The sequence below is a fragment of the Pseudogymnoascus verrucosus genome (genome assembly GCF_001662655.1).
Source record: "Pseudogymnoascus verrucosus strain UAMH 10579 unplaced genomic scaffold scaffold_1, whole genome shotgun sequence".
NCBI lineage: Eukaryota > Fungi > Ascomycota > Leotiomycetes > Thelebolales > Thelebolaceae > Pseudogymnoascus > Pseudogymnoascus verrucosus.
In genome coordinates, this window is record NW_017263652.1 from 1510526 (window position 1) to 1522165 (window position 11640).

The 11640-nt window shown below is 53.1% G+C and overlaps 3 protein-coding genes and 1 non-coding gene across 4 annotated transcripts; 2 read left to right on the forward strand and 2 right to left on the reverse strand.

The window, feature by feature from the left end:
- The first annotated feature begins 11 nt into the window (after positions 1-11).
- VE01_00533 (uncharacterized protein) lies at positions 12-3505 on the forward strand. Its single transcript, XM_018270064.2, has 2 exons — positions 12-2243; positions 2328-3505. The coding sequence occupies exons 1-2, from the start codon at positions 623-625 to the stop codon at positions 2822-2824; spliced, it is 2118 nt and encodes a 705-aa protein (XP_018135306.1). The 5' UTR covers positions 12-622; the 3' UTR covers positions 2825-3505.
- A 524-nt stretch (positions 3506-4029) lies between these two features.
- SSK1 (ssk1 response regulator receiver) lies at positions 4030-7188 on the forward strand. Its single transcript, XM_018270065.2, has 3 exons — positions 4030-4117; positions 4230-6425; positions 6493-7188. Exons 2-3 carry the CDS (start codon positions 4368-4370, stop codon positions 6724-6726), a joined length of 2292 nt encoding a protein of 763 aa, XP_018135301.1. The 5' UTR covers positions 4030-4117; positions 4230-4367; the 3' UTR covers positions 6727-7188.
- Positions 7189-7437: 249 nt separating this feature from the next.
- Positions 7438-7512, reverse strand: VE01_00535 (the record flags this gene model as incomplete). Its single annotated transcript has 1 exon — positions 7438-7512. It is a non-coding gene; the product is annotated as a tRNA-Ile (tRNA).
- Positions 7513-8136: 624 nt separating this feature from the next.
- VE01_00536 (uncharacterized protein) lies at positions 8137-9841 on the reverse strand (the record flags this gene model as incomplete). Its single annotated transcript, XM_018270066.1, has 9 exons — positions 8137-8177; positions 8246-8587; positions 8648-8834; positions 8990-9080; positions 9152-9237; positions 9304-9409; positions 9464-9474; positions 9747-9764; positions 9815-9841. The coding sequence occupies 9 exons, from the start codon at positions 9839-9841 to the stop codon at positions 8137-8139; spliced, it is 909 nt and encodes a 302-aa protein (XP_018135303.1).
- Between the last annotated feature and the right edge of the window lie 1799 nt (positions 9842-11640).

Below are 11640 nucleotides of genomic sequence, written 5' to 3' on the forward strand. Positions count from 1 at the left end.
CACCCACCCCCCCCTCCTCCATCAACCCCCCAACTTAGGCTTGGGTCTTGGAATCTCCCGTTATTCTCAAATAGACTGCTGAATGCATTCCGTCTCCTCTTTAATAAACTCCACCAAAACCCTCATTCTCCAACTACCAACTACCTCAACAAAACAACTACAAACTAACTTCGACTCTATATCGAACATATATACTTATTCAAATCACCAATCGCTCCCGCTTGTCCGCCTAACTGTCACCTCGGCTTGCGCCCTCTACTCGTCATTCAACATCCTGTCTCAGACCCCTTCAACGGATTGGAACTAAACTCGACCACGGTCCAACCCTGTATGGGTATTGTCCAGACACAGCAGACACAACAAGTGCTTTTAATGGAGAATCTCGTCAATTCATACTCTGCTCATACGAATCTATATCCGCTGTGTGTGCCGTAACTGCACTCGGAAATCGGCTCACTCTTGTTCTCTGCAAACTTTGGTTCCTCCCGTCCAGTCCAATCGCGAGTAATCGGACTCTCCCGAACCGACTCTTCCGTCCTCTAACCAAGGACTAATATAAGGCCGTCACCATTTGACCGGTCTTTCCACTCCTCCATTGGCCTCAATAATCTTATCATCAGAAATGTCGTCAGTTCAAGTCGTCAGGATGCCACAGACTGAAAACTTACACTCGACTGCTCCGAATGATACCGCCTCGAAGCATCGAGCACCCTTATTTCAAATAGGCTCCACGCCACCCGCACAAAGCAGAGATCAATCGCCCGATAGTCGTCCTATAGACCTACAAAGTCCAATCCCTGAAGAAGAAGAAGACGAGACCGGCAGCGAGGCCGCCAACGAACCCCTAACTCCGACTGACACACAACCACCCCACGACTTCCGCCATACCCCTCCTGACGACTTAAAATACGACACTTCACAAGAGGCCTTCTCAAATGTAGGGAAGCCACCGCTGCTCGTCAACACCGCCGCTACACCGCCGCCAAAGTCTTCGTCAGACAGGAATCGAGAGCAACGTGCCTCCGTCGACGAATCTCTATATGCGTCGCCACAACGGCCTACATCCGCCGTCGACTCCGGTATCAAGCGTGGCCTCTCGCAATTCTTCCGTCGATCAAATTCCCAGTCACAATACCCCGCAGCGGCTTCCGGCACATCCGCCATCGAAGACCCTTCCCCGAACCCGTCTCGTGGAGGATCAGACACAATGCTATTTCAACGCAGCCCTGGCGCACGTCGTGTCTCGGTGGTCGAGTCGTCGGATACAACTCGCTCGAATTCCCCGCCATCACCGTCGAGTACGCCGCGGGACAAGAAGGCGACCATGCTCGAGCCCGACGCTTCGCAGTTCCTGGGCAAGAAATCCCGCGCCTCTAGTGGCATCGGATTCCGCCAGAGATTCATAACCTTTGCGGGGCCAAAGGACCTGAAGGAGCCAGCTCCCAGGCCGAGAGCGACCAGCGTAGATCTGCGGAGTACCACACAAATCTCGAAATTAAAAGAACCTGAGCTCACGAGACACGAGTGGGGTTTCCCTGCCGAGGCCGGAACGGGCCTGAAGGCAAGGCGCATGAGTCTGAGTCTGCCAGACGACTTCTGGGTTGACGTTGTGGACCTGCACAAGGAATTTTCCGACCAGAGCAAACTCATTGGCCGACGTGGCAAGACACTCGGTAAGGGTGCGACCTCGAAAGTTACACTCATGACGCGCAAGGGCGGGTCGGAGCTGCATGCCGTCAAGGAATTTCGCGGCAAGCGAACGGGCGAGGTGGAGGAGGACTACGAGAAGAAGGTCAAGTCGGAATTCAGCATCGCGAAGAGCCTGCACCACCCGAATATTGTAGAGAGCATACGCCTCTGTACGCACAACGGGCGATGGAATCATGTGATGGAGTACTGCCAAGAAGGCGACCTCTTCAGTCTCGTGCAGAAGAACTACCTCACCGGCCCCGACCGCCTCAATGACCGACTCTGCATCTTCAAGCAGCTCGTCCAGGGCGTCAACTACCTCCACCAGCACGGCATCGCGCATCGCGACATCAAGCTGGAAAACCTCCTCGTGACCAGCTCGAGCAAGATCAAGATCACCGACTTCGGTGTCTCGGAGGTCTTCTCGGGCATTCACCCCGGCCTCCGCGAAGCCGGCGGACAATGCGGCAAAGAAATGGGCGAGGTGCGGCTGTGCGCTCCTGGAATCTGTGGGAGCATGCCGTACATCGCTCCGGAAGTCGTAGTTAAGAATGGTAAGCCCGCAACCCCCCCCCCCCCCCCCCCCCCCCCCCCCCAACCCCCAAATACCCAAAACAAAATCCTAACATCAACCCCAGGCGAATACGACCCTCGCGGCCTCGACGTCTGGAGCAGCGGCATCGTCATGCTCCACGTCATCTTCGGCGGCGCTCTCTGGCCCCGCGCCGAGCGCGGAAACAGACACTACGACTCCCTCGTCCGCGGCTGGGAGAAGTGGGAAGCGAAGCACCCCCCCGGCGCAACCATCACCGAGCTCGACTACCCCCACGTCGTGGCCTTCGATCAAATGGTCAACCCGCCCGCCCTGCGCCGCATGCTCATCGCGATGCTGCACCCCGACCCGGCGAAGCGCATCAAGATGGCGGACGTAGCGCGCAACCGCTGGCTGCGCAACATCGAGTGCTGCCAGGTTGATACATACGAGGACCCTAGCACTGTCATCGATGCCAGTAAGGCCAGCAGTAGTGGGTATGCCGGGAATAACCGCGCGAGGGTCGTGCAGCATAATCATCTTCCGCCTTCGAACCATACGGGCCATCGCTTCGTGAGGTTACCCGGGAGCACGGCCATGTAGGCCTTTGCCTTGGACCTGCTGGTCTGGTGGGGAAGGAGCGTCTGCGGCGGTCTCTTTTTACTATTACCACGGTGGAGACGACGGCGCGCGAACAAACACCGTTGTATTATGATCCTTTTTTTTTTTTTGCATGGCGCGTGTGTTGGGTACGGGGATTAGGGAGGGATATTGTCGTGTATGTAAGGTGAAACATCACCATCTGCGCCGCGCGCGGGGAAAAACATTCCAGAAACCTTCTTCATCGCAAGAGCTGGTATAAGCCCTGCTAGGCCGGAGTAAAGGCGTTCTTTTTAGAGAAGGAGAGAATGATTTTTTTGTTCTGTTTAGACAAATACGATACCTACGAAATTGCTTGAGCTGGGTTTTGAGGGGAAGCTCACATTCACATTCGTTTTGAGTTTTTGGGCGAGCGTGATGGGTAATGTCTCGGATGGGTGGGGATGCTTTGGGCATGGTGGTGGTTAGGAGGTGGGATATGAAGTGGAAAGACGATGGATGAGGAGTAGACAAAGTCTTGGATTTGCGAGAATGCAGTCGTTGACCATACCATACATATATTCGTCTTATTGTGATACTCTTTACCTGTTATTCTAACATCTCTCCCCCTTTGATAACATTCACAGCACTCACTATTAACTCACCCACTCGACCAATGTAGTGGGCTCAGTATACATACTTTACGTCGTTGAGTTACTACAGTTGCAATAACGCCTTTTTTGCATTTAGGATAAAATCCGAACCGGAAACACAAACCACGAGTTTCCGTGGCTGGCGAGATGGGAAAGTTGGAAATTGGCATCTCGCCTTGAAGGACCCCTGGTGGGGGGGGGTGGTGGGGAAGTGTGTGTGTTTGGTTGGTAGGTGTGAGTGTGGCGTGGGGTTGGTTTTTGATGACGGTTGTTGGGGATTGTTTCTGGGATTTGTTTCCAGTTACTGGGAAGGGTTTTAATTACTACGGAGTGGGTAGGGGGGCTTATGATGGAATTGGATTTATATGATGGGAGATGGCTTTGAATGTCGAAATTAACTGGTACCAAGGTCTGGATTGACGGTGGTATTTTCTATTTTGGAGGTTGATATTATGGTAGGTAGATTTATATTTTATTTTATTATTTACTATTCACACGAAATTTATTATCCTGCTACAATACCACTCCCACAATTCCTCGATGGGCCAAATAAATACCTTGAACCATGTCGGGGGAAATGAGAATAAGTGAGGAAATGAGGAAGTGGCGAATATAGCAATCAAGTTTCCACCATGAGAAGGCGTTGATACTCATCCAGGGATCAGTGAGTGAATGCCTGGAAAGAGCTACCTGCCTATATGTACATTCTTATTATAACTTTTTTTCACACCTCTGTGCCTGCCGTGTAATATATTACTAAATATCCCTCTTCATAGACCTTCTACCAGAAGAAAAGGGACCCGAATATACCAATTGAGCGCCTTCCCTTCTTATACAATTCCGTGAACCCCAAATGCGAACACAACGACGGTCCACAGCACAGCGAGCGACTGGCCCAGTGCCGGCCCCTCACAATGCACAACCTCAAACGCCGAATCCGCGCAAAGTTCCACCGTCACAACTCCACCGACTCCAACAGCAGCAGCAGCGACATCCAACCACAGCGATTACCAGGCCTGTCGTCGTCGCAGCGGATCCCCAGCACCTCGCCGCCCGCCTGGCGTTCCAGCTCGAACGACGCCAGTAGCGTTAGTCTGGAATGCGATCCGCGCTATCGGGGTGCTGCGGAGCCTGTGCCACACCCACATCCACTCGCGCAGCCACAGGGTGGTCCGCCCGGCGCCACGGCGAATCTCGACGACCACGACCGAGACACTGAGACGTCGACTACGCTGCCGTCTTCACTGCCAACTACCGCACCGTCGCTGTCGAGTCCCGCTGCCAATACACCGACAGAGCAGGAGGAGGGAGATAAGCGCATTCACGACGCCGAGGATCTAGAGACGGAACGCCCAGAGCTAGAAAGCAACCCTGAACTAGTCGAGAAGCAAGAGTCAGGAACCCACCACCCTGAACAACAGCAGCAGCAGCTCGAGAATCCCGGCGCAGACGACCCCATCGACGACCTGGAGCCTGGAAATGGAATACAGATGCCGGTGAATCCCTCCGACAGCTCGCAACCGCGAGAGAGCGAGCGGCGCCAATCGCTCCTGCCGACACAGCAGACGGCGCTGATCCAGACACTCCTCGAGATCGGGAAGGCGGCGAACTTGGAGTCGGGAAGGGGAGAGCAGGGCAGCGCGAGCGGACAGCAGTCGACTATCAACGGCAGCATGTTGATGAGGAAGATCTGGGTCAAGAGGCCCAATTCGTCGGCGACGCTGGTTACTATAAATGAGGACGACCTGGTGGATGATGTGCGGGATATGATTTTGAGGAAATACGCGAATTCGCTGGGGAGGAATTTCGACGCGCCGGATGTTACGTTGAAGATTTGCTCGAGGGGGGATCATGCGAGGGACCATTCGAGAGACCATGGTCGTGAAAATCGACATGAAAGGATCCTTGGGCCCGAGGAACCGATTTCGAGGACGATAGACGCCAACTTTCCCGGTGGCCAAACCGTACACGAAGCTTTGATTATCGATGTCCCCGTCAGGCCGGCTCCGCGACAATCTCCAAGAGCCACATTATACTATCACGACGAACTACGGCCTAGTGAGTCTGGGACAGACTACTTCCCACCTATGCCAGTTACGCTCGTTCCGTCCCCCCACCATCAGGGCGGCGTGTCGATGCCAGCATCAGCCAGCTCGAGCATCCCGCATTCCATATCCGTCCTCGGCACCGGGCATATCCCGAACCTGCCATCACCCGGGAGGAAATATGCCGCCAGGCCGCGAGTTTCTCGCGTGACCAGCTCTTCGCCTCCCGTTATCAACGGGCAACAGACTCCCGTGTCCGTTGGGGCCAGTGGTCGGACTGCCTCGCCTCATGGGGCCAGGTCGAGAGTTCATCCGGTACTGGCAGAGCATTCCAAGACACCCCCTACTCCGAAACCGCCGACTCCACCGGAAATCGAAGCAATCGCTCCAGGTATCGTGGCCCCACCGCCCCGGGATTCCTCACCTGCCCCTAGCTCCAGACCGAAGAAGCCGAAGAGACTCATGAGGAACCTTCCCTCCATGCCCGGAGGGATGCTCAATGGCGCCAGCGTCCCACCCATCAACGTCCTCATCGTCGAAGACAACATCATCAACCTAAAGCTCCTCGAAGCCTTCATGAAGCGCCTCAAGGTGCGCTGGCAGACCGCCATGGACGGCAAGGACGCCATGACCAAATGGCGCCAAGGCGGCTTCCATCTCGTCCTAATGGACATCCAGCTCCCCGTGATGAACGGGTTGGAAGCCACGCGCGAGATCCGCCGCCTCGAGCGCCTCAACGGCATTGGCGTCTTCTCGTCGGCGTCGAGCACCGCGCCCGAGAAGCCAGAGGAGCCGGAGGGAGAGGATAAATTGCCCACGCCTATCCTGTTTAAGAGCCCCGTCATCATCGTGGCGCTCACAGCGAGCTCGCTGCAGAGTGATCGTCACGAGGCGTTGGCGTCGGGGTGTAATGATTTCTTGACCAAGGTACGCTTCCTTCCCCCACAGTCGGAGAATGATTGAAAGATAAATAAATACTAACTCCCCCTACCAGCCCGTCAACTTTGTCTGGCTCGAGCGCAAGGTGATGGAATGGGGATGCATGCAGGCCCTGATCGACTTCGACGGATGGCGCAAGTGGAAGGATTTCTCGGCGCAGGAGGTGCAGAAAGACGCGCCGCCGAAGAAGAGTGGCGGCGGTGGCGGAAAGGGGAAGGGCAAGAAGAGCCGGATGGGCGCTGCGCGCGAGGCGGTCGCTACGAGTGCTACTATTAGGGAGGAGGAGTAGGTGAGGGACGTGGTGATGGTTGTGGGTGGGGAGGAAACGCACTATGTGGTTGCTGTGCTGCGCTGCGTCGGAGCCATTCTACCTCCGTTCGTATCTTCTTTTTCCTGTTTTCGTTTTTCCTGTTTTCGTTTTCTCATGGGTGTCGGATACATATAAATAGCCTGGGCGTTTGTTTCGTGGGACGGGAGCGTGGTGCATTCTAGGGGTGTGTGTTTTTTATATTGACACTCTATGTGGGGGAGGTTTTCACCTCCCGCGGTCTCTTATCTATTTTCTGGTGGGTGAGGGTGGAGATGGGGAGGAGGTTATGTAGGATTACTGATGGCGTGGGTGAGCCAGAGGAGGTGTGTGAAGGGAGGAAGGGAGTGAGGGGGCTGTTAGTTAGGGATGTGATAGATGGTGGTGGGCGGAGGAGGAGGGGCGCTGTAGCGTATTATATACTCCTTGAGATGGGAAACTGAGCTTTTCTTGGTAGCTGTGAGTGCATTGAGATATTGCGATGAGTGACCCCCCGTACAAAAATATAGGCAACCCATTTCCTCTCATTGTAAACCCACGTCTTCCATCGCCATCACCCATCTCCAACCCAAACCACGAAACCCCCATCCTCGCTTAACCCTCCACCACCACACAAAAAATAATCCCAACCTCAACCACTATTGAGGTCAAAAAAGAAAGAAACTGAAGTAGGCAAAATGACAAAAAGATGATTTGGTCACTACGAGGGTCGAACTCGCGACCTTGGCGTTATTAGCACCACGCTCTAACCAACTGAGCTAAGCGACCGGGTTATTGATGGTTGGGGTGGGGGAGAGGGGTATTTATGTGGGTGTCGTCATGGTTAGTTTGGTTCAATTCAATTCTTCCGGTTGGTGGAAGTACGGAGGCGGGTGGTGGGTTGGGTGTGAGTGATAGGTAGGTAGGTGTTGTTTGATTTCAGGCGGTCTATATTATAGAATGAAGAGGTACTGCTCGCTCAGATTGGGAACTTTATTTTGGAAGACACGCTGCTTATTATGTATATCGTACTCCTCCCTCTCTCATATTCTGTAATGCGACCCGTTCTTCCCCCGGTATCTGTCCAGAAAAAATCCATCCATCCATCCATCCATCTAGGAAGAAAACAAAATCTTTTGTGATTAGAAACCCCCGTCTCCGTTCCCTTCCCTAATAGTCTCGCTCTCTGAAGTACTGGCGGATTGTGAATACAGGCAGTTTCGCTGATTGAAAGGACCGAGGATTGCGAGGCTCGGTGTGGATATACGGGGGGTATCCGTGTCCACCGTCTGTTCGGAGGGGAGATAAAATAGAATAGTAAAAGAATAAGTATATAAGTATCATAAAATGTCGTCAAAAACGCTTTTGTGTCATCAAGAGACGTGACATTTCACCAAGTCATCAGAAAGGTCGTCAGACTCCGCTTTGGCCCCCGTCAGCCGCCACAGCAGGATCTATGTCGTTGTGTCAGCTTCTCCGCTCCCACCTTCTATCCATCAGCAGAGGGTAGAGGTAGACTCACTCTTATTAATCGAAGACGCCGTCGTCAAAGACGGGTTCGTCGAGGTCTCCACCACATCACCCCGCTCAACCTGCATCTCCACATCCTCTCCCCCCTTTCCTCCCTTCCCACCCTTCCGGGACTCCTTGAGGCAAAACCGCCGCTCAGAAAACTTCCACGGCGTCCCAGCGTGCGCCTTCTCCTCGAGGACGTCGTCGAAGGTCTTTCCCTCCAATGCAGCGGCGCGACGGACGCGGCGCGTGCGGATGAGCCAGATGCCGTGGGAGCCGAGGATGCCGAGTTCGAGGATTATGACGGCGATGTAGAGGATGCCGCCGAGGATGTCGAATTCGTGTTGGGCGACTGGTGGTGGGTGTTAGGGTGCTGATAGTTTGGGGGTTGGGGAGGGGCGGGGGAGCATACCGAGTGCCATGAGGGAGAAGAAGGCGCCGAGAAGGTCGATGAAGATGAACCAGAGGCTTATGCCGACGACGCGGCCGCGGCGCTTCCACATCTCGTAGTAAGGTGGGAGGAGGCCGATGGCGACGAGGAGGGAGGCGATGACGCCGACGATTATCATGGGGTAGTCGATGCCGCGGTTGTAGAGGGGCTGTTGGGCGGTTAGTTGGAAATATTCTGGGGAGGCCTGGGAAGAGATCCCTGAGAATGAGGGCGAAGAGGGTACACATGGGTTGGAGTTGCAAAATTGGCTTTCTGCCCAGGGACAGATGGGTGAGATTGGAGACGAGGGGAAGAAAAACGTACCCTCAGCGTGAGGACTAATACCGCCTGAGCACCTCCAAAGATGGCCGCTGTGGTTACCCCATAGATGGTAGCTTTAAACCATGACCACCCACTGCACGCAGGTCAGTAATGTAAGCAAGACTTGCGGCCCTGATGAGGGATGTGAGGGAGGTGATATCTTACTTTCCGTAGACAAGGATCTGAACCCATGATATGAGGGACAGCGTGCAGAGGAGCTGAGGCTGGATCTGGAGTGGCGTATTGAAGTGCTTTTGACCGTTAGTATATCAAGGCAAGGCCTCGACTGGAGAGCATAGATCAGTTGGAAAGTGTACTTGGACGATGGCGTATGTGCCGAATGGGACTGCGGCAATAGCCCATAAAAAGACCATGGCAGGTGGCAAGCCATCTGTATCTTTGGTCTTCCAATTTGACCAGATTCTGAAGGGTGGTTAGGACGCAATGGCTAAGAGAACAAAAAGGGGTTGGCCATACTGCGGAAGTAACTGTGGGGTTGTTAGCATGTGTTCATGATATATTTGTTGTCACGTTTCTGGGGTGGGGCTGGTCTTACTTGGATGCACCATAATCTTGATGTGGCTGTCAGTAAAGTGGAAAAAGTGAGCCTTCAAAGGGTGGGAATATAACATACACTGTTGCAAGTTAGAAAGGTCACAGTGATCAGAGGCGCGGCATGACTTACCTGTGCCAATTGTCTACACCAAAATATCAAGGTTCAGATTAGATCTCTATGTGAAGTGGAAGTAAGAGGACTTACACCAAGGACATTTGCAGCCTGTTGGAGGTCAGAACATGTGAGTCGTTGGGTGAAGTCAGCGAACTTACAACAGGTTGTTCCTCTATAATTGCCATCTGCATCCAAAATGTGGTGATAATATCTGAAGTTGAACTTGCAGTCGAATATATAGGAGTGTAAGAAGAAGAAACAAGAAGAACACGGAGACAAGAAAGCAGGAAACCAAAAGTAGATTGGAAAGAGTAGATGTTGGGACCGGCTGCTATTGTTCGGTCTCGGGTATATATAACAATGGCTATTGAAGAAGGGGGAAAAAGAGGATCGAATCCTTACAAGTGAATCTGGACCCTGATAGACAGATAGATAGGGAGGTGATCCGGAATAGCTGAAATCCCACGCCAACCGCGCCAGCCGGGGAGATAGCAGCAGGGGGACGGCATCTCTTGTGGAGAAGAGGGGAAAAGTATTATCTCATGGCTGTCGCATGTCTTGGACGGCATTGGCCTTGACAGGGCCAGATAGCAGGTACAGCAAATAGTACGTCAAATATCGTCTGCACACTCCATCTGATACACGGTAATGGGATTTCTAGTGGGAATTTCTCAGGTTAGTGGTGATTAGCGGTTATTAGTGGTGCGTTAGTAGTGGTAAGTAGTGGTCAGTAGCGGTTAGTAGTGGTTAGTTGGTGGCTAGGGCTACTGAAAATGGACGTGAGGGTGGATGGATGTGATGGATGTGATTGATGTGGGAGGGAAGGATGGGAGTGACCGGATGAGAATATTGGACCTTGGAGACGTGATTGGCAGGTGTGATTACGCGCTGTAGGAGCCCAGAGCTCTCTGAATTGATCTAGGGATGTTTGAGTTGTGGAGCGACGGGCTGAGACGGGTTGGAGGCTAGATTTGGATTGGATTCTTCAGCGTTTTTAATATAATACTGCATATAACTGCATTCTGATCTTTTCATATCCATCTCAATCGGTGAGAGGCTGGCCATATAGGGCAATGTGCGGGTATTGTGGTGGTTGCAGTATTACGCACAGTAGAGGATACAGTGCAGTAATTACGCACATAATGTACATAATGCACGCACGCACACCCAACACACACGACCCGGTTCACGACTAACAAACCAACGATCAACGGCAGACCAGGCCGGTCAGCACAGGCATATACTGTATGACCTGCATCAGCTATTTACGCTAAGATCTCCGATGGACGGACAACCGAAGATCGGGCGATCCGCGACAAGGTGGGATGGGGATGGGAAATAGAGGGTTTTGAGGGGCTGGAAAGGCTGGAAGGCTGGTGGTGGCTCGATGTCGAGGCGTTATTTTTTCCCCAACAGGATATCCCGGGCTGTGGCGGCTATGTTAAAAAAGAAAAATAACTATTGATAGGCACGGCACATATACATATACATACATATCCATGCCGCACCAACACCAACGAAGACCAAAGAAGGGTCAAGTTCGGCAACGACAAGACACATAAGAATACAGGTCATATAAAGAGTGCATTCTCCTGTGCGTTGAGGGTCTGTCTGTTGGCCCTGCAGACTCACTGCCCCACCATTCATCCCTTGTCTCCATGTCTGGTCAATGGTCCGACGACGACGACGATCGATGCTGCAGACTGAGTGGCTAACTGCGTGGCTATCGCGGGTGCGGAAAGAACGAAGAAGGCAGCTGGACTGTGCCGATGCTCGCTGATATCCGTTTCTGGCCAGATGCCACCATGGCCCCCCAGGCCTCCAGGGCCCCAGGGCATGTATATCATGTATATCACCATAGTATACATGTATGAGCATACTCATCTGTTGTCCGGAACCACGAATTAGGGAAGACGGAGCTTCACCTGCAGCACATATGCATTTTTTGAGACTGAGGGTGTAGAAGTTTTATCCGCGCAACCAA

What these genes read in the sequence shown, in the direction of transcription:
- VE01_00533 (XM_018270064.2), top strand. Translation starts at nt 623, where the DNA reads ATGTCGTCAGTTCAAGTCGTCAGGATGCCACAGACTGAAAACTTACAC. An exon ending in GGAAGTCGTAGTTAAGAATG is followed by an intron (nt 2,244 to 2,327) that starts GTAAGCCCGCAA and finishes CATCAACCCCAG; the next exon opens with GCGAATACGACCCTCGCGGC.
- SSK1 (XM_018270065.2), top strand. Translation starts at nt 4,368, where the DNA reads ATGCACAACCTCAAACGCCGAATCCGCGCAAAGTTCCACCGTCACAAC. An exon ending in GTAATGATTTCTTGACCAAG is followed by an intron (nt 6,426 to 6,492) that starts GTACGCTTCCTT and finishes TCCCCCTACCAG; the next exon opens with CCCGTCAACTTTGTCTGGCT.